Consider the following 23,898-nt stretch of genomic DNA (forward strand, 5'->3'; position numbering starts at 1 on the left):
AATTACAGAATTCCCAAGATCAAAATAAAACTAATTCAAGTAAGTTCTTTATGGGAGTCCTGAGTCAAAGGAAACATCTGGTCCTGGCCTTCTTAGCAGGACGTGTGGTGCACACTGCAGAGATGTCACCCACGGGGGCCAGGGAGGCTGCAACAGCAGAATTACCTACCTAAAAAGGGCATCTCATTTATCCAGGAGTTATAAAAACGTGTGCTGGTTAGAAAGGTCCCCTCTTTGTTTTACCCTCCAACAGCTGAGGTTGGAGGGTTCCTGAACAAGACAAATCTGCTCCAGCTGCTTTGGGTTTTCTCAAATTGGACAAATTTTACAACAGATGATACTGTTTTCAGCATAATGATCCCAAAAGCCTTTTATGTGCATAATGATAGGAAATCATCACGTTACAGCTTTGTCCAGGCATTAATTTCTCTTTTGCAGAATGATTTTTTACCTTGTTAAGGAAAGCCTTACAAAAGTGAGCTTGCCTGAACCCTGCAGGTAGCGCTGCTTCTGCTGACAGTCACCAGAGAAATCCTTGTGATCTTGGAGAGGGTACAGAAAATATGGTTAAACAAATCCACAGCTTTTCTGCACTTTGGGCCGGGAGTGGCTGTGCCTGTGGGGGGAGAGCACTCGGCTTTCCCCCCCCTTCCTTTGCACAGGAGAATATTCAAAAGCACTTTTTGTTGCTTTGTGAATAACCGTATTAAAAGGGGAGGAAGAGATGTTATCTGTCAGACCCTTTTAGTGTCATAGTACCTAACTTTGTATAGCCCATACAGAAGACTGCCAGGGATGCTTTTTTTGATCCTCTTGGAGTGCAGCTTTTCTTTTCAAGCCCCAGCGTAATGGACTCTTAATCCCCGCTTTGCTTCCTGCCCCGGCAGAGATGTCTTTAGCCCAGCATTCGTTTTGTTTACCCTTTTTTTTTTTTTTTTTAAACCAAAAACCTTCACAAGGCAAACTCCAGAATCCATGAAAGACCTATGAGATATTTGTGAAATGGGCCATGACTGCTTATAATTTGTAGGAATAATTACAGCATGCAAGGAAGTCTGCATTTATTAGCAGCAGTGATGAAGCATGTTGTTAGGCACACAGTGTGTCACCAAAGCAGCAGGCTGCCCCAGCCCAGAATGGCTTTCATTGTTAATTTGGAGCAGAAACACTGAAGCATATCCTGAGAAGGATGCTAATGAAGGGACTGCCAGTAGTAAAATCCCAGTGACCTTTGTGCTTTGTGCTAATTTCTATTCCCCCTCCCTTCCCCCTCCTGCTTTCCCCTGAGCTGCTATCTGGCCAGTTAGCCCGTGAATTTTGAGGTACAGTAGGAGTGTTGTCCGTGCCAGGGTGAGCTCCACGTGCCTCCCCCACTTCCACTCAAATCACAGCAGATTAAAGAGGCTTTTGTTGAAATATAACAGACACATGGAGGCAGGGTTCAAATTAACTGATTATAAATCACTAGTTAGTCTGAGAAGCCCAATCTAGAGCTGGCTAATGATTTGAAATTACTAGCCAATTGTTTAATTAATCCCCTGTTTTAAAGCAACTGGGAAATGTTTGACAGCTGCACGGGAATAAATATTTACAGGATTTCTGTAGGACCTGTTCTCTGCTTGTTTGGCCAGTCCTCCAAGAGGCAAAGGAGAGGTGGCAGAGCTGAGTCAGAGCCTGGAGCTGCAGCAGGGCAGGAAATGAGGCTGGACTTGGGAAGGACCCATTGTACTTCCAGCTTCCAGGCCTTGCCTTGAGAGTCAAGCTTTGCATTTCCAGGCACCTGAGGAAAAGGAGTTGCGTTTGATGGTTCCCTGCTGTAACTTTCTCTTCTTGCTCTGGCACCTGCCTGATGCTGGAAGTGTTTTTGAATTCATGAGTTAGGCAGTGCAAAAAGGAGTTTAAGGAGTTGTTTCAGAGTTATGACTCAAGAATGGCTGGGGCTTTCTGCAGCCAGGGCTGGTGTCTAGAGCTGTTACAGGAGGGACTTAAGCCCTTTTTGGGAGAGCCACCACTTAGAGGGGATAGAGGGCTCAGAAGTCTTTACAGGGCAGCATTGCCCAGTTCCTGTGAAGGGAACATTTCCCATTTTCACCCACATGGTGCAGGGGAAGGAAGGGAGGGGAGGAGCAGCACACAGCACCCCAGAGCCTGTCCTGCTCTGCTCAAACACCAGCACCTTTCCTTTGCAGGGACTGTCAAGGTGAAGAGCTCTAACATACAAGTGGGTGACCTCATCATTGTGGAAAAGGTTTGCCTTTATATTCTTCTTTCCTCTGTAAAGTTGGGGTTTTTTTGGTTTTGTTTTTGTTTGTTTGTTTGTTTGGTTGGTTTTGGGGTTTTTTTTGCAAGATCATAGAAAATGCAATCTTTAGAATTCCTACTTACTTTACAATAGGCTTAAAATATCAGGTGTTGAGCACAAGTTTAAATATTTAGTCACTTTACAGTGTTCTCCCACCTCACCAATAGCATCATTATCTTTACAAGTGAGGGCAAATCTGTAGGTATGCCTATAGCCCATTTTTTAACTTATACTATAGCAAGATAAAGAGCTTCTCTATCCTTTCTGTGACTGTTGGACACGAATTAAATATCTGGAGCAAATGCAACACCCAGGTGATTCTTTGGGTATAAGCACTGCAGTTTTGGAGACCCAGTGATCCATTTGTAGGTACTGGTATATACAGGTATATTTCCCCCTTTGTACAACTTTTAATTGTTTTTTTTCTTTTTTTTAATCCACTGATTTTGTGTTTTTCCCACCCACTCTCTGCAAGCAGCTGTGACCTCTAAAACCATCAGTATGAAAATACTCAGTACAAAATGAGAAACTTGGTAGCTGCAGATTCCAGATACAACCTTTCTGCTAACTTGGGACTCCTTGAAAGAAAACCAGCACTAGTTTAAGATTTCTTCATACTTCTAGAATTACTCTCCAGCCCTTTTGTAAACCTAACCCTTGGGTCTGGTCAGTGGGAGCTGGCACCAGTTATTATCGTGCACTTGGAATTCTGCAGGGAAGCGAGTTCAGGATTCAAAGCAAACTGAATCCCAGGCTCCAGGCTGACAAAGGAATCCTCTTTGTGCCTCTGCTGCTCTGGGGAAGGCGCTGCACACGCGTGCAGAGCTGGCTGCACAATAATGGCCTTTCTTCTCCCCCCAGAACCAGAGGGTCCCTGCTGACATGATCTTCCTAAGGACGTCGGAGAAGAATGGTAAACATCTGGAACCAATTGTCAAAATAGCCATTAACCTTTCACTGGTTGTTTGGAGAAAATTATCTTTTGGAAATGTGAAAGAAATAGATAATAGTAAAATTTTAGAGAGAGAGGGAACTCAAGTGGTTTTATGGACCACCACTTCTCAGGATGTTATACTCTAGTTTTGTTTGCTAATCAAAGAATGTAGGGGTTGAGTCCAGGGTAAATGAATCTGGTTGCATTTTAGATATATTTACTTACTCTTCAGGCATGCTTTGTTAAGTGTGGGATAATTTTGATCAGAAGGGTTAGAAAACAGATTAATGGGAACATTTCAAGTGTCTTTAAAAAAGTATAGCACAGAGAATTCTGTCCTAGTGGAGGGAAAGGAATGTGGTGCAGGAACGTCATCCTTCCATTATTAACAAATGTAAATCTGACCCTGTTTCCAGAGAAAGAAGGATGTGGCTGTCCTAGAGGGGAAGCCATGCCCTGAGTTACCTGTAGGTGTGCCTAGGACTGAGGTGGCAGGGTCCCTGACTGCTGTTCCCATCCCCAGGGTCCTGCTTCCTGCGCACGGACCAGCTGGATGGGGAGACCGACTGGAAGCTGCGGCTGCCCGTCACCTGCACCCAGCGCCTGCCCACGGCCTCTGTGAGCACCTGCCTGGCACTCTGTGCTTGGGAGCTGTGGACAGGCTTTGCCTGAAAACTTGGGGTGCTGCAGTCCAGTTTTCAGGCTGTGGTTTCTTTCCTGGGGCACAGATAAGTCCCAGGAGTCTCTCAGGTGTCACCCCAGGAAATCCCCTGCTACCCCAGGTGTGTTTTCTGGGGGACTCCTGGGCTGCAGTAGGTATCAAGTCAGTTCTAAACCACACCAAGTAACTCTTGGTGCAGTATCCTGGTAAAACTCCTGTGCGTTATTAAGCTGTGGCTGGCTGATAGGAGCTGATAGGGCTGATGGATGTGTCTGTTTGATAGGACCTGCTGCAAATCCGCTCCTACGTCTATGCAGAAGAACCCAACATTGACATACACAACTTCGTGGGGACCTTCACCAGGGTGAGTCTGCTGGCAGGGCCTGAAATAAACCAGAGAGTCACCACGGTTTATGAAAATTCTCCATTCTCTCAGAAATCCCTCTGCCAGCTCGCCCAGCATCCTTCCCCAAACACCTCTGTGGACTCTTCTTATCCTCTGCTCTTTTCCATTACTGACAAGTTTGTTTATTTTTCTCTTTTTCCCGTTGTAGGAGGACAGTGACCCTCCAGTAAATGAAAGTTTAAGCATAGAAAACACCCTGTGGGCCAGCACAGTGATTGCATCAGGTAAGGTGGAGACCCATGTAAAGTTGTTTTTAAGGGAATATGTTAACAATTTTTAAAGGTATTTCTGTGATGGAATAATAATTCTGTCAGTTGGAGAAATTAGCAGTTGGAATGAGGTTTCCCCCTTGTCTTAACACCTCTGGGGAGCGGAGCTGACATCTAATTGCCTCTTGGACATTCCTAGATGAGAAAGAAGTGGAGTGGCCTTTGGGGCCCTCCTTTAGCATCTAGGAGCAGAATAGCACTTAATTGCTCTGCACATTGACATCCTAATCTGTAACAGAAATGGTGTCAAACGGATTCTGGGAACACAAGCCGAGATGAAAGATTTCCAGGTAAGTGCTGCCATTGAGTTTGTCCTATATACTCTTAAGAAAGGAAAGAAAATCAAGTCTTTGACAGATTTTGACTCGTATATACGATAAACTCCCGAGGCCTGAGATTAATCAATGCCCCCCTGTAGAGGCTTGTCAAAGTAAAAGCCTTGTTCCTCTCCTGCCCACTGTGTTTGCTGGGCAGTAGCTGGAGGAGAGTGGAATTCTGGAGTCCAGCTCTGGAGTTGAGCTTGTCAAATGGAGAGACTTGACAGTGCATTTGCAAACATAATTTCAAAGGGTTTATGCAATTGAGTCTGTTTGAAATGGCCGTAAACCAACTAGAAACACTCCTTTTTTCACAGATCAGTGTGTTTTCAAGCTTCTTCTAGTCCTGGCAGGTGCTTCCTCTCATTTTGACTGACTTATCAATACAATACTGGATTTTGTTTCTCCTGTGGTAATAACAAATAGCATGTTGTAGGTTATTTCTGTGGATATTATTTTTCTTCTGCTGTCGGGTTGTGGTGCCATCTCACTGGGGCAGCCCCTGTAAGATGAAGCAGAGCAATGTGTCTTTCTCCATCTGCTGCAGGAGGGCTGGGTCTGACTCTGACTGTTTGCAGTGGATTTGGAGTAGCTGTGCCATCTGCTGATCTGAATTGTGATGATCTTACCACCACCTGCCATCTGGCTCCAAGGATTTGTTGTTGTTTTTGGGGGTGTTTTTTTAAAGGAATGTTTCTCCAACATATTTTTAGAAACCACCTCTCTTGAATCAGCCTTATTTAAAAATAAGTCACCTGCAGCTTGTTAAAACTCTGATCATTACTGAGAGCAGGGCAACAGTAGAGTATAAAGCAGCAAGGTATTGGCAGCAGTGCTTTTTTTAGAGTTGATTTTCTCCATTTTTACAGACTCCTAACTCTGGGCAATAGCAGCTTTTAAACTGTTGATGGTAGACAGCTTTTTCTTCATGGCTCTTTGCAAAGTCTTTAAGAGAAAACCCACAGAAACCCTGTATTTTATGGTGAATTATGTTCCTGCAAGAAGAAAATTGGGGACTTTGTTGCTCTCAGCTCTTTAGCAACTGTGGGACAGAGCATTCAAATTCACTGATGGGCTCCCAGCAGCTCCATCTGTTCCAGGAAGGTAGGAGTTGGTGTGATTCACTTTGTGGTAGGAAAAGTACTTAGATAAACACTTAAAGTAAATTGTAGATTTTAAAATAAGGTAATTCTGTCTTTGAGCTCTGCAATAATTAGATTTGCTCTGATTGTTTCAACCTTTGCCAGTAAATACCCCTAGCCCGGAGCTGGTTTAATTTGGACACACAATGAAGGTTTGGTGGAAGGCAGCACCAAAGTGGGATTCCAAGTGGTGGGAGGAAATCCAAGAAATCCTCCATCCCTACCAACTTGTATTTGTAGTCTGGAGAGACAAGTGGACCAAAAGGGGGTCAGGGAAGGTAGAGCAGAGCTGACTGCTCTTCTCATGAGCTGATGGAGTCTGTGATGCTGTATCAAGTCCGACCCTGAGACTGAATTCCTGCCTGGGAGGATGTTTCCTGTTCCAGTCTGTGTTTTCATAGGTGTTGTGTTGCAGATACCAGCTTTTTGAATTTCTGGTTGCTTCTGAAATTAGCCTGCTGAAAGTGCTTTCCACCTGAGGAGTATTTTTATGGAGAAAACCTCTGTGTGTGCAGGTACTGTGGTGGGAGTTGTCCTCTACACGGGACGGGAGCTGCGCAGTGTGATGAACACCTCCAACCCCAGAAGTAAGGTATGGTGGAGAAACAGGTTTGTAATAAATAACAAGGGTCAGAAACAGATCATTTTTTAAAAGAAGATCCTTCCAAATACTCTATGTACACACTCTAGGGACAACCTCATAGGAATAATTCCTATTTTCCAGCCTGTGATTTAAGATAGTTGCCAGAACAGAAGCTATTTCTCCTGGATTTCTCTAGGATTTTTTTCATCCTATTTGTACGTATGTCATGACACTTTTTTAAGGTTGCCCAAACCACTGTTTTATATGTTTATAATGAGACAGTTCCCATTAGAATAGAAAAGCTTCTTTTGCTGCATTCTTCCATTGTAGCAAAGCTAAGACAGTGCAGGGATGTTTACGCAGCTTTTGGCAGCCTGAGTCCTCTCACACCTCTGCATCCTCTGCTGAGCTTCTGAGGGATGGAAATCTCATTTAACAAGCTGCCAAGAGTATTGATTATAAATTTTAATATGTTAGTAGTGTTTTAAAAGAAGAGAAGCTGACTAGTGGGAATGGCTCTTTGGATGGAATGGCAGCTCACTTCCCTTGTGAATATTGCACTGAGCTGACACCTTCATCTGTGTGCGTGAAATCTCTCTCTCCTGCTCTTCTAGATTGGCCTCTTTGATTTGGAGGTGAACTGCCTCACCAAGATCCTGTTTGGAGCTCTGGTGGTGGTATCCCTGGTCATGGTGGCCCTTCAGCACTTTGCAGGCCGTTGGTACCTGCAGATCATCAGGTTCCTGCTGCTGTTCTCAAACATCATTCCCATCAGGTGAGCGGACAGCTGGCAATGCTCCCAGCCCAGCACTGCCTGCTTGGGCACCTGAGCTCTTACCTGTTCCTCACTGCACAGCTCAGCAAGGCCAGAAGTAGAAATTAAGTTACTGCTCAAACATAAGAATTGTTTTGTAGTTTTTGCTGAATTTGTTCAATTTATTAACCCATTCACTGGCGCAGGCTGTGGATTAGGCACTCAAATTCCCTTCTCTCAGTGTTTGGAATACCTGCTTACTGTGATTAGAAGAGAGTAAAGGATGGAAAAGGAGGGTGTTTTATACAGAATGTAGGAGAATGCATTTAGAGGGCAGTGAAACTTTGATACTAAATTGTACTGTATTAGTGAGTAGATTAGTAACTTGCTTTGGGTACAGGACTGGGTTTCATTTCAGTTCCATTTTCAATCTGCTCTCTGGTATCCATCACTATCCTTACTCTGTCCACCTTCCCCTCAAATCAAATCTGCTCTTCTCATTCAGTTTTGTCATCTGTCTTGGAATCACAGTGTAATTACATTGGCCACCAAAGCACTGACTTGAACAAACTTCTCCTGAAACTCTCCTTTGGCACCTCAGGTGCACTGTGGAACTTGTTGTCCTTTTAATGCACTGTGGCAGTTCACAAGGATTTTTTCCAAAGTTTACCTGGTAATGCTTTTTATTTTCCTTTTTCTCTTTCATCCTGTGCAGTTTACGTGTGAATCTGGACATGGGGAAGATTGTGTACAGCTGGGTGATCCGCAGAGATTCCAAAATCCCTGGCACTGTGGTTCGGTCCAGCACTATCCCTGAGCAGCTGGGGAGGATTTCCTATTTGCTTACAGACAAAACAGGTATTGGTGCAGAAAATGCAGCTTTGAGTCAGGGCATGTTGTTTGGATTCTTTTATGTTTTTGGCCAGGAAAAGAGGATAATGTAAGATTTCTTTGGACTGGAAGAAATATGCATTTCCTGTCACTTTGACTATATGATTTAATCAGATTTTGAAAAAAAAGTTCTGCCTTTTTTTTTTTTTTTTGTTCTGAATGCACTATAAGTAAGGTAGGACAGGAATATTATACTACTTGAAGGAGTACTTAAAGCATGCTATTCCAACAAAAGCTGAGGCTAAAAATAAAATTAAAATCAGCTTTCTAGAGCTAGTTTTCAAAGCCAGATTAAGATAACTTATATATTTAGGCAGAAGCTGTCTGCTGCTGCCCTTACACTTTTGAAGCTGAGCTTGAATCAAAGGCCTGAGCTGTAATGAAAAGCTTGGTCTGACATAAAATCCTGGTCCCACTGAACTAGTTTCCAATTGTTTTGGTTCCAGTGGGACCAGAACTATGCCTGCAGCTCCTGCTGGTATTGAATGTGGGGTGAATCTCATTGTTATTTGTACTCTCCCACTTCCCAGGAGAATGAGCCCTCAGGTCTGTTGATTTGGGGTTTTTTGCCAGCCCTGGCTGTGCTGGGAGTGGTGCAGCGATGGGTTCAGCTGCTGGCCCACGGTCAGGCTCCTGTGCTCGAGGCACAGCAGGGACAGGAGGTGTGCTGGGCAGGGGGCTGTTGTTCCCAATCCATGGTGCTGTTTTCCCAGGGACTCTCACCCAGAACGAGATGGTTTTCAAGAGGCTCCACCTGGGAACGGTGGCGTACGGCCTGGACTCCATGGACGAGGTGCAGAGCCACATATTCAGCATTTACACCCAGGTACAACCAGCTGCATTCCCTGGCTCCCTGTGCCAAAATTCCACAGCACAGGGCCAGTGGGGATTCCATGTGGTAGGGATCTGCTTATGAGCTGCTTTTGGGGAAGCCTGAAGGTCACTAGATGCTTAATTCATAAATAATGTTGTGACTGCTCGTTATCGTGTGGGTTGTTTCACCTCACGTGCAAGTGTGTCCTGGTGCTGAGGTCTGAGTCTGAAATAACTTTTATTTAGATATGCAGCTATCTCTTTTCTTTCTCCTTCCTAGCATTTGGTTCTTATCTTGGTGTTGAGACCCTTAAATGACAGAGCTGTATTTAAAAAACACCAAAAGAACAAAAACCAAAAAACCCCCAAATCACAAACCCCCAGACTTCAGCCTTATTTGCCTTCATTTTATACTGAATGTCTAGAGAAAACTTAACTACTAATTAATTATTTGCCAAAGTGCCCAGTATTTGTCAGGACCATTTGGGTGACTGACTGCTCCAGTGTGTGAGCAGTGACTGAGTGCACTTCAGCTGAGGGTTTGCTGTTGGATTTTGGCAGCAGTGCTGATGAGCAGTGATACTAAATTTGAGGATCTTATGGTTCCCAATCACTAATGTGGAAAATAACATGTGGAATTACCCTAGTAATGGATATATGTCTCATAAAACTTTCATAATTACTGAGTGAGATTCCTTATAATGAGAAGCATTTGCTGGCAGTGATTCATTTTGAACTGTAGTTCTTATTCTTTGCTCTTATTTTTACCATGTTGTGGCCCTTTGACCTGGAAGTGAAACTTTTGTCCTCTTGACACTAAAGGTTAACAGAGCAGGAAACTGGATCACTGTGTGTCCCTTCTTCAACTGGGATAATTTAGTAATTGTGCAATTATCTGAAGACTCCCATTCTGATACTAAAAATAGTATTAAAAAATAAATGAATGTAATTAAGATTTTCTAGCTCCATACCAGTCATCTGTTTTGTGTTTTCACCAATTATATTCTCTTGCACATGAAACCCAAGTGACTCTAAATTGCCCAAACCACTGGTCCTTTGTGGAGTAAAAAAGTGGTTTTGCTGAGCCTTTTGAGGCTGCTGTGTCCCCCTTTGGTGGATTTGCAGCAAAGGGGCTTTTTCTTAGTGTACTGTCCCAAAACTTGAAACTTTTGGGGCCCTTCAGGGGCAATGCTCCAGGAGCTGAGCTGCACTGGGGTGTTCCCAAGGGACACTGAGTGGCCTGAGTGAGGGGTGATGTAGCAATGCTGTGAGGGCCCCAACAAAGGAGGAATGATGAGAAGGACTCTGTGGATATCGGGGCTAATTAATGACTTTATTATACTATATTATTCTATACATCTGAAACAGAATCTGCCAAGCCCTCAACCCTGCACACACTGCACCGAATCTCGTGACTCTCAGCCCACACACACACACTGTTGGCCCTGACAGGCCAAGGAAACAAAACCCCATCACTCTGGGTAAACAACCTCCATGGTGCATTCTGCTTTGGCACAAACACAGGCACAGCAAATGATAAGAATTGTGTTTTCTTTCTCTGAGGTTCAGAGAATGCGAAACCCAGAAATATTCTTGGGAGGATGTGCCTTGCTTTTCTCTGTGAAGAGAAACGTGGGGCTGCAGGGTGGGGAGAGTGTGCCTGGTCTGTGGGGACACAGGTCTGCACAAACTGATCCCAAATGTCACTTTTCCCCTCACTAAGAGCGTGCCTGGTCTATGGGGACACAGGTCTGCACAAACTGATCCTAAATATCATTTTTCTCCTCACTAAGAGCGTGCCTGGTCTGTGGGGACACGGGCCTGTGCAGTCCATACAAACTGATCCTAAATATCATTTTTCCCCTCACTAAGAGCGTGCCTGGTCTGTGGGGACACAGGTCTGCACAAACTGATCCTAAATGTCATTTTTCCCCTCACTAAGAGCGTGCCTGGTCTGTGGGGACACGGGCCTGTGTGGTCCGTACAAACTGATCCCAAACGTCGTCTTTCCCCTCAGTAAGAGCGTGTTGTGTGTCCCCTGTCCCCAGCAGGCACAGGACCCCCCGGCCGTGAAGGGGCTGTCCCTGGCCACCAAGGTGCGGCGCAGCATGAGCAGCCGCGTGCACGAGGCCGTCAAGGCCATCGCGCTGTGCCACAACGTCACCCCCGTCTACGAGAGCAACGGCGTCACCGACCAGGCCGAGGCCGAGCGCCACTACGAGGACTCCTGCCGGGTGTACCAGGCCTCCAGCCCCGACGAGGTCAGTGCGGGCCCTCAGAGCGCCCCTGGGACCCTGCTGGCTGCAAAATCCCCCGCGGTTCCCTAGGGGAGGGTCGGGGTTAGTGGAGGGGATAATATTGTAATGTGTTTGCTGCTCTGATGAGCTGGGAATAGGCTGTAAGTGCCCTCTGAGCTGTTCTGCCTCTCTGCCTGAAGCTCCAGGCTGCTGTCTGGCCGTTCTGTCAGCCTCTGCATCACAGGACTTTGTCCTTGTTTCTGCACCTTTTGTCCTGGGTGTATTTTTCATTTCAACTCTGGGAATCCCTTTGAGCAGGTTTGGTAAATTATGAGCAATCTTATCTCATCTGGGGGAGGACAGCTTGTGGAAGAGAGTTGGAATGCTCCCTCAGCTCAGCTATGCGAGGTGTGTGACCTTCCAGACCAGGGAGAAGCTGGAAATCTCTGTAACCATGGCACATCCCACGTGCAGGTGGGCAGAGCCAGTGCCCAGGTTAATTCTGGGGAGGGGGTGAAGTGCACAGGTTTATTGGAGAGCAAAGCTGAGCCCTGCCATTCTCTGCCAGCACCCAGTGCAGCCAGGGATGTGCAGGTGGCACAGTGGGGAGAAACTTTGGAGCTCTCCAGACCCTCACTGGAGACTTTTACTGAGCATTTGGGAGATCAGGTTCCATACAGCACTTGCAGTTTAAGTGCTGTTTGCCACCCCCTGCAAAATCTGGGAAGTATAATTATAGTGTTGCTTCCTTCTGTGACAAAGGCAGGAGGCATAAAATGTGGTTTCATATATTGGTTATGCTTCTTGGATACACCTTTTAGTGCAACAAAAGTAACACGTTTTGCTTTCTATCAAAATGTACAATTACATTTGCTCCGTGTTGGAGAGACACTGAAGTTTGAGATTTCCCTGAGAATCCCACTGACAGTGTGGGATCAAATCACCCTTTTGACTACATTCAAAGGGTTCTTCCATGTACTGCCTCAGACAAACCAGCTTTGCCTCTGACAATAACCTTCCCACCTTTGCCATGGGAAGAGAAGCTGGCTTGCCTCACTGCTGGAGAAATGCTTTGCATGGAATTCAATGCACTCGCTGGAAGCCCAGCTGAGTGAGGATTTTGGGGCTGTTGTGCTGCTGAAAGACTGGCACAGAGCTGGTTTGCACATTTACATACATTCAAATATTCCCTATAGTGTTTTCTCCCAAAGCAGGCAATTCATTTGTTTCATATATATTTTTATATATTCATTTTCTCCTGTGCATCATCCAAAGGCTGCATTTCTGCCGTGCCCCCTGCATGGCTGGGCTGCAGTGAGGTGCCAGCAGCACCTCAGCCCTGGGCAGGGTGTGGGTGTCCTGTCCCACATGGGCTGGGGCAGGCTTGCTCTCCCCTGAAAAGGCAGTGTACAGAAAGCAACTGCCTTTGCACTGAAACGAGTTCTGAATGATTTCCAGATGGTCATTTTTGTGATCTGCATCTAAGCTTTTTTTTTTTTCTCCTAAGCATTTACAGGCTACTTTTGCACAGATTTCTGTTTATTTACATATATACTGTGGTATATAGTGAAGTCAGTGATTTTTCTTTTACTTTTACTCTTTATACTGTTCTGTCTTTAAAATATTTACACAGCAATTTGTCTGAAATACCCAGGGGATATTGTTTATTTGTTTTACTATAGCATGATAACTAATCCTTCCAAGATTATTGTTTAAATTCTTTTTTCCTTTCTTAAGTAGAGAATTACAGCAGGTTCAGAAATCAGATATGCTTTGCTGCACTGAGGAAATCTTGTCTGTAGGTCTTGGATATACAAATATTATTTAGCCGTGCTCTGTATGTCATCCTAGATGGTACAAAATGCAGGAGCTACACAAGTGGAGCCCTTGAGAAGGGAGTAATGCTGTTAAATAACATTCCCTGTAGGGGAATGACTTTGGACTCCTGTTAAAGCCAGCCTTTGAAATCCTATATCAATAAAATATTGCCATGGCAGAGAAGGTCAGTTTATGAAATGAGTACAAAAACTTGTATTCTCTTTACTTTAACAGCAAGGGTAATTTCTACCAGTTGGCATAGGATTCATTTCCTGTAACAGAAAGCAGGATTTCCTAAATTTGTTTCCTGTGCACGCTGCCATTTAGAAGTCTTGAAGTATCTTTATTCAGGTATCAGTTACAGCCTTGGGGCTCTGCGAGCCAGTTGTCAGTTGCAGCCATACAGTAACTAACAGGGGAAATGAAATAGATATAATCTGATCAGAGATAAGAGGGCTGGGATTCCTGGGCAAACAGTCTTTAACCCTGACAAGGGCGGCAGCTGCCAGGACATGAAAGGGTGTGGGATCAATTGGTCTCTGCCTGCTGTCTGCCTGCCTAGGCAACCCAGAGGGGACCCTGCAGAGCAGCTCATGGCACAGAAGGATCAATTTGTCTCTTTAGAATGAAATTTATTAGTCGATACTCACTTCAGTGGTGGCTTGGGTAATTTAATTGTCGGGGAGAGCAGAGTTGAAGGATACTGTGCTGGGCTGCTGGGGCTGCTGTGCTTTGAAATGCTCAGATCTGTATCAGACCTGGCCTGGCTGGAGCTGCAAATGCTGGCAGGGACTTCATTGATTTCCCTCATCAGTGAGCATGAGCTCCCTTTAAGGTGTTTGAGGGATTTCAAGACTGCTTTTAATTCTCCTTCCTCTAAGTTATAAATACACTTTTGCATCTTGCATATTTCTCATCTTTCTGCTGTGGCTGAGAGCCCCTTGAGTTATGTGTTTGCAGGGGGCAGAGCAAACCTGTTCTGTCTGATCTGGAGCTGGGGTGTGCTCCCCATCCCAGCCCAGTGCCCAGACACTGCCAGAAGAGATGTCACTGCTTCTGGTGCCATGGGTGCTGGTGTCCCCTGGTGCCACCTCCGACATGCTGCCCATCCATTTGTCCCTCTGCACAAGGCTTTGCTTCCAGAGCTGTGTGGGAGGGCAGAGAAGGAGGGAGGAGGTGTCTGTGCGGAGGAGATCTTCAACAGGCCAGGCTGGAGCAGAGGTTTGTACCTCCAGGCATTTGGAGCTCACCAGCACAGGCTGAATGCACTGAACGTCACGCAGCATCATGCTGGGAATAATTCCCAATAATTATTTATTAACCAGAGTATTAGAAAACCAAGCTCCATCTCTGCTCTGGGAGGCTGCTCTAGGAGGATTATCTAGCTGCACACTTTAATGCACTGAGGATGACTTGAAGAAACTTTTGAGAAAGATAAGCTTGAAAGAGCCTTTGATTTGTCATAATCTTTGTGAGTAAGCCTGCACAAACTTGCTAATATTAAGCCAAATATTGATTCAAATTGACCTAAACATCTTTCAAGGCAAAGCAAACTCAATTACTTTTTTTTCTTTTTTAATCTGACAATTTAAGACAAAGTTTAGTTTAGGGTTCTCTTTTAAGTTTTTGGATGAAAAGGAGCCGAGTTTATGAAAGCTTCTTCAGTTAGTCTCAACTGTACCAATTAATTAATAAAATCCCAACTCAGTGCAAGTATTTACAGGTTCAGATTTTATTTGTATCTCTTGTATGGGATTTTCCAAAATCAATTTCATTTTTAACTGAGGTACTTGTGGTCGCTTGAGGCAGTAGAGGCAGAACCTGAAAGGCAGAAGGGATAATTAACCTTCAAGTCGACAGCAACCATGTGCCCAGCACTCTTGTGCCTTTGAAAATGTCACTGTAAAACACTTCCAGTATTTCATGTCTGTTTAGGGAAAGTATCCCTTGATCCTTTCTGGGGGCCAGTGATGGATGGGCTCGTGTCAGCTGCTGCTCCATCTGTTACTGCCCAGACAGCTTCTGGAGTTAAATCTCAGCAAGCTCAGGCTGAGATGGATGTGTCAGCTGAGCTGGGCACTCTGGGACATTCATTCTCAGGGAAGCAAAATAAAGGCTTTGGTCTTCTGGCATGGCTCTGGTTGCAACTGAGTGAAAGCTTGCAGAGAACTCAGTTTTGTAGGTCCTGAAATAGTAGAGGCTGCAATCAAAATGATGCCCACCTCAGGTCAGTTAAACCTTGAACAATCTGGGTTTTTTTGTGGGGTGTTTTTTGTTTTTTTAATGTTTAGGGAGAAGGGTTCTCTGCTAAAAAATGTCTGAGCCAGCCTTCAGCTGACTTGCTGATCACTGCAACATTGTTGAAATTTGTTGATGAGCCAATTACTACTGAACACACAGAGAATACCACAGAGCTCATTTTGTTTGGGTTTTTTTAATATGAATTTTTAATGTGCTGCATTAGTGTCTCTGGCTTTGAAATTGTAAATCCAGGGTGAATGTGTTGTTTTGAATTCTTAATTTCATAGACAGCAAGCTGGGAAATAGCTCTTTCCAAAAGTAAGTGTTTGTAAAGGGGTTTCCCTGATGTGCCCATGAGGTTTGGGCACCCTAGGGCTGGAGGATTCCAGTGCCTGCCCCTTGCTGAGGGTTGTCCTTTGGAATGAAATCATGGAATCATTTAGATTGGAAAAGACCTCCCAGCCCATCCACTCCAAGCTGTACCCAGTGCCCACCTTTTCCCCAGCCCAGAGCTCTGAGTGCCACCTCCAGGAATTCCTTAGACACCTCTAGGGATGGGCACTCCAGCCCACCCTGGGCAGCCCCTGCCAAGGCCTGAGCACCCTTTCCATGGGGAAATTCCTGGTTTCTAGTGGATCATGGCAGTCGAAGGCAGGAGGTGACTATGGACACATGGGCAGTGCCACAGCAGCATCAGACATGGGCTGGGCTGCCCAAAGCCTGCCAGGAAAGGTCTGAATTGGGAAAAAGCCACTGGGAAAGCCATGGAGGAGCACCTGTGTTTGTCAGTGGATCTGTTTGATAGCGCTGCTAATGACTAATGAATTAATGACTGGTGAATTAATGACTGATGAATTCTCTGCAGGCCCCTGCTAGCCCTCCCCTCGGGAGGTGTGGCAGGGGCCCTCACCATGCCTGTCTCCTCTCAGGTGGCCCTGGTGCAGTGGACAGAGAGCGTGGGCCTGACCCTGGTGGGCAGAGACCAGTCCTCAGTGCAGCTGAGGAGCCCAGGGGGGCACATCCTCAACTTCACCATCCTGCAGATCTTCCCCTTCACCTACGAGAGCAAGCGCATGGGCATCATCGTGCGGGTAAGGGCTGCCAGTGCCAGCTGCCCAGGGACAGCCACACCTGGGGCAGCCTGGGGGCTCACCTGGGCTGGCCTTCTGCTCAGAGGTGTCTCCAGAGCACAGCAGGGCAGCCAGCCAGGGCTGGGCTATCAACCAGGCAATCCACTCCCTCCCTGGGCAGCACGAGGGGAAACACTTGGAAGGCTCTGGAGCAGGGATGGCAGGGCAAGGGAACTGAGAGGCTGAGCTGGTACAAAGTAGTCACTGTGCTAAATCTGGGAGTTCAGAGAGCCATGGGGTGCATTGAACAGACACTGAGTGTTCCCACAAATACCTTGTGCTGCAGGGGATACCTGCAACAAGTGCAGTGCGTATCCAGTGCAGTGCAGCAAGGGTAAATTCTTCAAATCAATTATTTCTATAATGGAAACTATGGGAACACTCTGGGCAATCTTTTCACGACCTAGAATAGAGCTATTGTCAATAGAAGAGGGAGGACTAAAGAACCTCCCTCCCCATTGCTTTTATTGCAACTGCAAGCTTTTGATGAAATGCTGTTTTATCAAAGGTATAAGAGGTGGACAAGCCATCAAAGCCAGGGTGAGCTTCATTAAATTGTGGTTTTATGCTCAACAGAAGTGAATGCCCTGAAATGTTCTTATCATGAGTGCAAGAGTGCTCCTTTTTATTTTCCTTTCTTTGATTTGAAGTTTATTCCTTTTAAATTACCTATTTTTTATCTTCTCCCCCACTAGGAATAAAAAGGTTTCTAGTTTGTGTTTCTCTGTTTAGATTTTGCCATTTGTATTTTAGGCAAAACCAGCAAAACTCCCACTTGTGGTCAATGGGAGCAACATCAGGCTTAGATCCTCACTGTAAATACCTTTAAAGGAGCACTGGTCCCTCTCTGTGAATGGTTTTTCTTTTGTAGCCATTCAGCTGCTCCAAGCCCCTAAAATCAGCTCTGTGTGTGCCCTGTGCAGAATTAGGGTTGAGTAGCAGACCTTGACTGCCTGGGCATTACTTTGCCATGTTTCTGTATATTCCGAAATAGTATCTTCAAGCAGGGTTTTCATTTCCATTAAAAAAAAAAAAAAGTTTATAAATAGGTAGTTATCAAGTAAAATTCGCTTTAATTAGACATTTATGTGTGATTGTGTAGGCACTCCATTTGGTTTTATCCACACCTTGAAGGGTGTTCACCTTTTCAGTGCTTCTCCTAAACTCTGCTGCTTATTTAAAAAACAGAAATAAGGGGAGGGAGAGCAGCATGAAGCATCCAGAAGAAAATACACCCAGAGAGGGAGATGAAGCTGCACCCAGCACTGCAGTGGGCAGAACCCAAAGGGAAACATTCCTGCTCACCTGCACAGGTATTGCCTGTCCTTATAAACTGCGATTTTCAGGCTCTTGAGAGCCCTGTGAGAATTTTGCCAGGCTTCCTGCCCAGCCTGGGGTCAGAGTGTGAGCAGTTCCTGTGTCCAGCCCAGCAGTGCTGTCCCTGCAGGCTGCATCTCCCTGCACATCCTGTCTGCTCTGCCCCTAGGAAATTATCTCCTTCAACACAGCTTCTCGTAAATAAAGCAATAGTTTATAGTGAAAACAAGTGGCAGATGTTGCGTGCTTTGGGGTATTTTTACAATATCTGAGTGTTTCCTTGCACTCAACTGTCATTTCTGTACCTGATTATTTCAGTTCTAAGAAATCCTGTTCTACCCAAGCATAGTGTGCACTGACTTATCTTCCTCTTTGAAGAGGGCCTGTTTGTTTGACCACAATATTTTCCATTCTTCGTTTTCTTTGGTTTTTTTCCCCTTACCCATGTGGAATGGTCTTTGTTGTAGAGCAGAGATAGTGCTATTGTCATATCTGGAATTGAAAAGGAGCCTTTGAACCGTGGCCAGAGGCAGACCATGGTGGAAAAAGATGCTTCCCCAAAACAATATAACTGGCAAATCTGTGTGCAGATTTATAGAGTGATCTTGCCATGATCTGAGAACGCAATAACCTCCTCCTGAACTCGGGCAGAGGAAATGACTAATGCAAGGAGATAGCTGATACAGTATTTATATTGGACAAAAAATCTAAACTATCTTAAGCCAGCTCTGCAGCACGGGAAGTGCAGTCTTTATTCAGCTTCCTACAGAGATGTTGTTAGACACTCTTTAATCAAATAATTTCATAGATAAACCTTTACCTTTGGCTACTGCCAGAAGTGGTGTGTTTTATTTAAACAGATTCTGGTTGTTTTGGAAGAGTGACACCCCTTTTCCTCTGGGGATGTGGGATATGTATCACCCTGTGAGGGCTGGATGTTCCAGGACGTTGAAAACCACACTTGGGCTCAATAATGAGCATCTTCCTTGTGAACATCTCTGTGAGCTTGGCAAAGATAGTCAGCAAAGGAGCTTCATTATCCTTGGCTACTTCTTCATTTCCTCAGCAAAGACACTTCATTTCCTTGCAGTCTTAGTGTCCACATCAGGTGCTACATTTTGCCAATTTTTCTTTTTGTGCTGTGGATTTTAACTCTGTTTTGCCAGTGTCAGAGAACCTGGGGCTTTTAACCTATTCATGTGTGAGAACCTCCACCACTAATTTCTGTAATGGTGGAACGGACTGACCCAAATATTAGGTGAGAGAATGAAGTGTCCACTCTGCTTTTCTTACATTTTTCTTATTCCTAAAGTTCTTTCGTCCCTTCATTCACAGCTGTTTATTTCAGACCTTCCTGGGCTTTTTGGTTTTGCATTTTAAGTTTGTTTTCCTCCTATCCCTGGTGGCTGTCAAGGTTTACAGAGCAGTTTGTTCCTCATTCATAGTTTTGTCTCCTTTGAGGAAATTGCCAGGGTTTCCATTAGCTTGTAATACTCAAAGCTATGGCCTCCTTACAAATCTGCCTGCTTAGAAGGGGCCTTTTAATTTGTGGTAATGTAAATATGCTTTGCTTGCAGCCTATAAACTCCTTGTATCAGATAAGGCAGGCAGCAGTCTAAGCTTTCTGTGGCAAGCATGAGCTCTAATTATGCTTATTCCATATGGTGTAACAGAGGTAAATCAGAGTGATTTTTACCCTGCTAAGCTTTGTGCATCTGTTCTGTTGTTCAGGTAAGCAGGGAGTCAGGTTTCAAGGTGAGGGCTAGAGGTTATTCTGGAGGCACAGGCAGTCAGGGCTGGGAGGGTCTGTCTGTGTGGAGATGCTGATTAAAAAGCTGATCCCCCTTGTCTAAAGCAGGAATTCCTGCTGTGAGGAGGTGAGTAGAAATCTCCTTCTGGCCCCAGACCAGGAGCTGAGCTGGTGGCCCTTCAGCTGCCCCAGAGCAGACAGTTCTGTGCCTGCAGTGCTGAGAATTCATGGCTCAGTCTGCGAGGCCCCCCAGCTGTGTGAGTGCTGTGTTGTGTCTGCAGGATGAATCCACAGGAGAGATCACGTTCTACATGAAGGGGGCAGACGTGGTGATGGCTGGCATCGTGCAGTACAACGACTGGCTGGAGGAGGAGGTACGGGAGGGCTGCTCCTCTGCTCTGCTGCTCGGCTCCAGGCCACTGCAGCAGGGCTCAAATAGCTAACTCACTGCTGAAGGTTCTGGTCCTGGCCATTCCTTGGCTTAGTTCTCAGCCAGATACACCCACAGGAACAAGGCATCAGTGGCGAGCTCAGCATATTTAATGTGGAATAAGTCCTGTGAATAAAATGGGTTTGGCTCAAAACTGATTGACACCCAGCAGATTTGTCTGGGGCTTGATTCTGTGTTTGAATCTGTTTTGGCCTGAAGGGTCTGATTTCAAAACTACATTTGGCAGCTTTGTGCTGGGGTGTGTTTGTCATGTTAGCAGTAATGGTGGCACAGAGTTCGTGGAATCCCAGAATGGGTTGGGTTGGGAGGGACCTTGAATCTCATCCCATTGTACCCCCTGATATGGGCAGGGACACTTTCCACTACCCCAGGGTGCTCCAAGCCCCGTCCAGCCTGGCCTGGGGCACTGCCGGGGATCCAGGGGCATCCTCAGGAGTAGCTTCTCTTACTGATTCTCTGGTGTTCAGAGAAATAATAATGACTTGGTCTTATTTTAAAGAGTTGGTTTCCAAAGATGTGAAGTCTACAAATCGCAGGCTTGTGCCCTTTTACTTAGACACAGAGAAAATCCAATCAGTGGGGTTGTTTCTGGCCCCCTGGTGTAGCAGTCAGGACATTTTTCTTCCTGATCACTGGGCTAGGTCACCAACTACTGCAGATCCCCTCTTTCCTCTTGAGTTTATCATGCACTTTATCAGATATTGTAGACTCACTGGGCTTGCTCAAATGGGATGGTTATTTTCTTAACCTGCTATCTTACACTGCCATCTCTACACTGCTGTGCATAAATCATTTCAGTGGAGTTTATGGTTTACAATGTGATCCTTCTTTGCAGTGTGGTAACATGGCTCGGGAAGGCCTCAGGGTTCTTGTCGTGGCCAAGAAGTCTCTGACAGAAGAGCAGTATCAAGACTTTGAAGTAAGTTTTTATTTGGTTTTTTTTCCTTTGTTTTGAAACCATCACTGAAGTGATTCTCACAAAACTCTTGTGAGAATGCTGCCTCTCACCTCCCAGCTCTCTGCTAGCATTGTTGTTCTGAAATGTCTTGATATTCTTTTTATCAAAGTTGCTTTTGATAAAGCAACTGTGATAGGTATGAAGTGTTTATCCCAGGGAAGACTCTCCCAAGCAGTTCCTGAATCCTGAATAAGCAGAATATAAACCAGGCAGCTCCCTGGCAACACGGGCTCCACATGTGGGGTTTGGGTCTCTGCCCAGGGCACTGCCTGGCTCCTCCAGGCAGGCAGAATGGGAAGGGGAGCTGTTCAGTTAATGCAGGGATGTGATGCAACTGCTTAGGGTTCTGTGGTGCCATTGTTTCTGCAAGTGTTGCCTGTGGTGGCACGGAGCTGCTTGCACCCTCTGCAGGTGCCCCTCCAGCAGCTGCTGTGCCTCTGTGTGCCCTGTGCTGCCCACCTGGGACTGCCCAGGGACAGAACAGCAACAGCTCCCTTAAGCATTTTCCACCTCGAGCTCACTAGCCCTTACAGGCTCTACCTCTGAATCATGGAATCAGAATTGCCTGGGTTGGAGGGCACCTTAAAGAGGATGTGGTTCCAAGCTGTGCACCTTTCCCTAGAGCAGGTGGAAGGCCACAGAGGGAGGCAGGCTGCTTCCCCCTGGAGCTGGGCAGCCCTGTGTCCCCAAAGGCAGGCTGGCTGTGCTCTGTGTGTCCCCAGTCCCAGGCTGGTTGTGCTCTGTCCCCAGGCACGCTACGTCCAGGCCAAGCTGAGTGTCCACGACCGCTCCCTGAAGGTGGCCACGGTCATCGAGAGCCTGGAGATGGAGATGGAGCTGCTGTGTCTCACTGGGGTGGAGGACCAGCTGCAGACAGACGTCAGGCCCACGCTGGAGACGCTGAGGAACGCTGGCATTAAGGTCTGCCTGACCAGGGCTGCTCCAGCAGGAGCACTGAGACCCTCTGGAGCACGTGGCACTGTCCCACGGGCAGTACAGTAAAAGCTGGGGAGCCCTGTGAGGGTTTTAAACATCATTTTGAGGCCAGAACGTGCTGCAGGTGGTAAATCTTAACACTAGTGTGGCACCTCTGGTGCTTTTCATCCCCTCTAGTGCTCTGGCTCCTCCTGCACAGAAAGGAATTGGGTGGGCACGAGGGGGGTCCAACAGGAGATTTTGGGGCAGTTCTTATTTCAGGGAGTTGCATGAAACAAGGCAGGTTTGGGGCTGTGTTTGCTTTGTGGTGCACCAACCCCCGTGCTGGGCTTGGAGCTGTGGATATCCACGTTTCAGTAGCCACTAGAGGGGAGTCTGAGCCAAGAGAATCAGGGACTGGATTTTTTTTTTCCAGCTTTCTGGGCATCTGTGACTCCACACCTACAGCCTGAGCTGCGGTCAGCAGTGAGGGAGCAGCTGTGGTGCCTGTGTAGGTTCTCTCTCTGAAAAATTTGTCAGGTTTGCAAAAGGGGAAAAAAAATGGATTAAACATTCAGATTTGGGTAAGGAAAGTAGGTGAAGGGTCCTGGTTGTGGTTTCTCTGCTTTAAGTTGCAAAGTGAGCAAAAATCTGAAGCCGTGCTGTGAATGCAAAGCAGGGCTGTGTGTTGGGGGCTGAGGTAGGACAGGGAATTCAGTGCTTGGGATGAGCTTCCAAAAGTGCTTTTTGTTTGGGGCCACCCCTGTAAACAACAGAGACTTCAGCAGAGAGTCTTCAGAGAGAGGCAAGACCAGGGGAATCAGAGCTCCTCAGTGATATTGGGAGTCCTGGCCTGACACTGCAAAGGGTTTTCCTGCTTCCCTTTCTCCTCACCTTGGCTGGAGCTGGAGTGGAGGTGTGGGATGTGTTGAGCACCTCTTGCACTGCAGTATTCATCAGGGCATTGCATGTGAGGTGTAAATCCAGAGTGGAGGGGGTCTTGCAGTTCATGACAGGGACCACCTTGTTAAGATCCAGTCTCTTTCCAACCTCAGATTATTTAACAAATGAATGAGTCTTTGTGTGGGTCTTTTTGTTGATGTTTTTGGATTTTCTTAAGGTTTTTATATTAAGTATTCATTAAGTATTCTCGGGCAGTGTCTTGAAAGAATAAAAACACCAGTGGAAAAAACCAAACTCACTGTGATATATTTACACTGGAGAAGGAATTCCCAGCCATTGCTGCTGACATTGCTTTCTAGCTCCCTCCCCTCACCAGCACAAAATAAAAGGAGCAGTGTAGATTCAAAAAAAAAAAAATCTAAAAAAAACCCTCAAGCAAGTTAGTGTGTTCCAGACGTACACATCAGCACTGAGCTAAGCCCAGTTGCATCATCCACATTTCAGGCTGGGCCAGGAGGGATCTTTCTGCAGCAGGACCCGGTTGAGAAATGGCCGGGGAGGGACACATTAACACACAGATACACATATTTTTTTAGCTTGCATTTCTTGGGTTTATCAGCAGAATCTTGAAATATTGCAGGTGGGAAAAATGTTACCCAGCGTCTGTAACTTCCTTTGTGTCTCAGCCTCTGTAAGAGCTTTGCTTTCTTTCGCGTGTGAGAATTTTCTTGCGTGTTTTAAAATAGAGGTTTTTTAGAATAATAATTTGTACATGTATTTTAACAGTCCTTTTATAAGCCTGAAGGGGCAGATGGTACTTGCAGAGGTCCTGCAGACGTGGTTGTTAAGCTTCACTTAACACATGAAATGTTTGGATTTTAGGTGTGGATGCTGACAGGGGATAAGCTGGAGACAGCCACGTGTACGGCCAAGAACGCTCATCTGGTGACACGGACACAGGACATCCATATATTCAGACTAGTGAGTAACACCCACAGATCCTGTCCTAAAGGGCCCAGACTCTGGGACAGGAGGGCTGTGAGATCACAGCTGTTTTCCAGCAGGGTATTTTTATTCTTTTGCCCCAGCTTTCTACCCCCAGTTTT

General features: G+C 45.9%; 1 protein-coding gene across 3 annotated transcripts in view; it reads left to right on the forward strand.

Moving 5' to 3' along the window:
- The window catches only part of ATP9A (ATPase phospholipid transporting 9A (putative)), a 46,639-nt gene that overhangs the window by 10,425 nt on the left and 12,316 nt on the right, over nt 1–23,898 (forward strand). For 2 of the 3 annotated variants that reach the window (XM_030231309.2, XM_050982142.1), the window contains exons 5-19: nt 2,190–2,248; nt 3,164–3,215; nt 3,760–3,854; nt 4,181–4,261; nt 4,452–4,527; nt 6,547–6,623; nt 7,229–7,389; nt 8,084–8,226; nt 8,973–9,085; nt 11,121–11,333; nt 16,298–16,459; nt 19,847–19,939; nt 20,852–20,935; nt 21,725–21,895; nt 23,675–23,773. In XM_030231309.2, the coding sequence (XP_030087169.1) occupies nt 2,190–2,248; nt 3,164–3,215; nt 3,760–3,854; nt 4,181–4,261; nt 4,452–4,527; nt 6,547–6,623; nt 7,229–7,389; nt 8,084–8,226; nt 8,973–9,085; nt 11,121–11,333; nt 16,298–16,459; nt 19,847–19,939; nt 20,852–20,935; nt 21,725–21,895; nt 23,675–23,773 (1,679 nt within the window). The remainder of the gene's footprint in view (nt 1–2,189; nt 2,249–3,163; nt 3,216–3,759; nt 3,855–4,180; nt 4,262–4,451; nt 4,528–6,546; nt 6,624–7,228; nt 7,390–8,083; nt 8,227–8,972; nt 9,086–11,120; nt 11,334–16,297; nt 16,460–19,846; nt 19,940–20,851; nt 20,936–21,724; nt 21,896–23,674; nt 23,774–23,898) is intronic. The other variant, XM_050982141.1, reaches the window with a different exon arrangement.

Source organism: Serinus canaria, chromosome 20 (genome assembly GCF_022539315.1).
Source record: "Serinus canaria isolate serCan28SL12 chromosome 20, serCan2020, whole genome shotgun sequence".
Lineage (NCBI taxonomy): Eukaryota > Metazoa > Chordata > Aves > Passeriformes > Fringillidae > Serinus > Serinus canaria.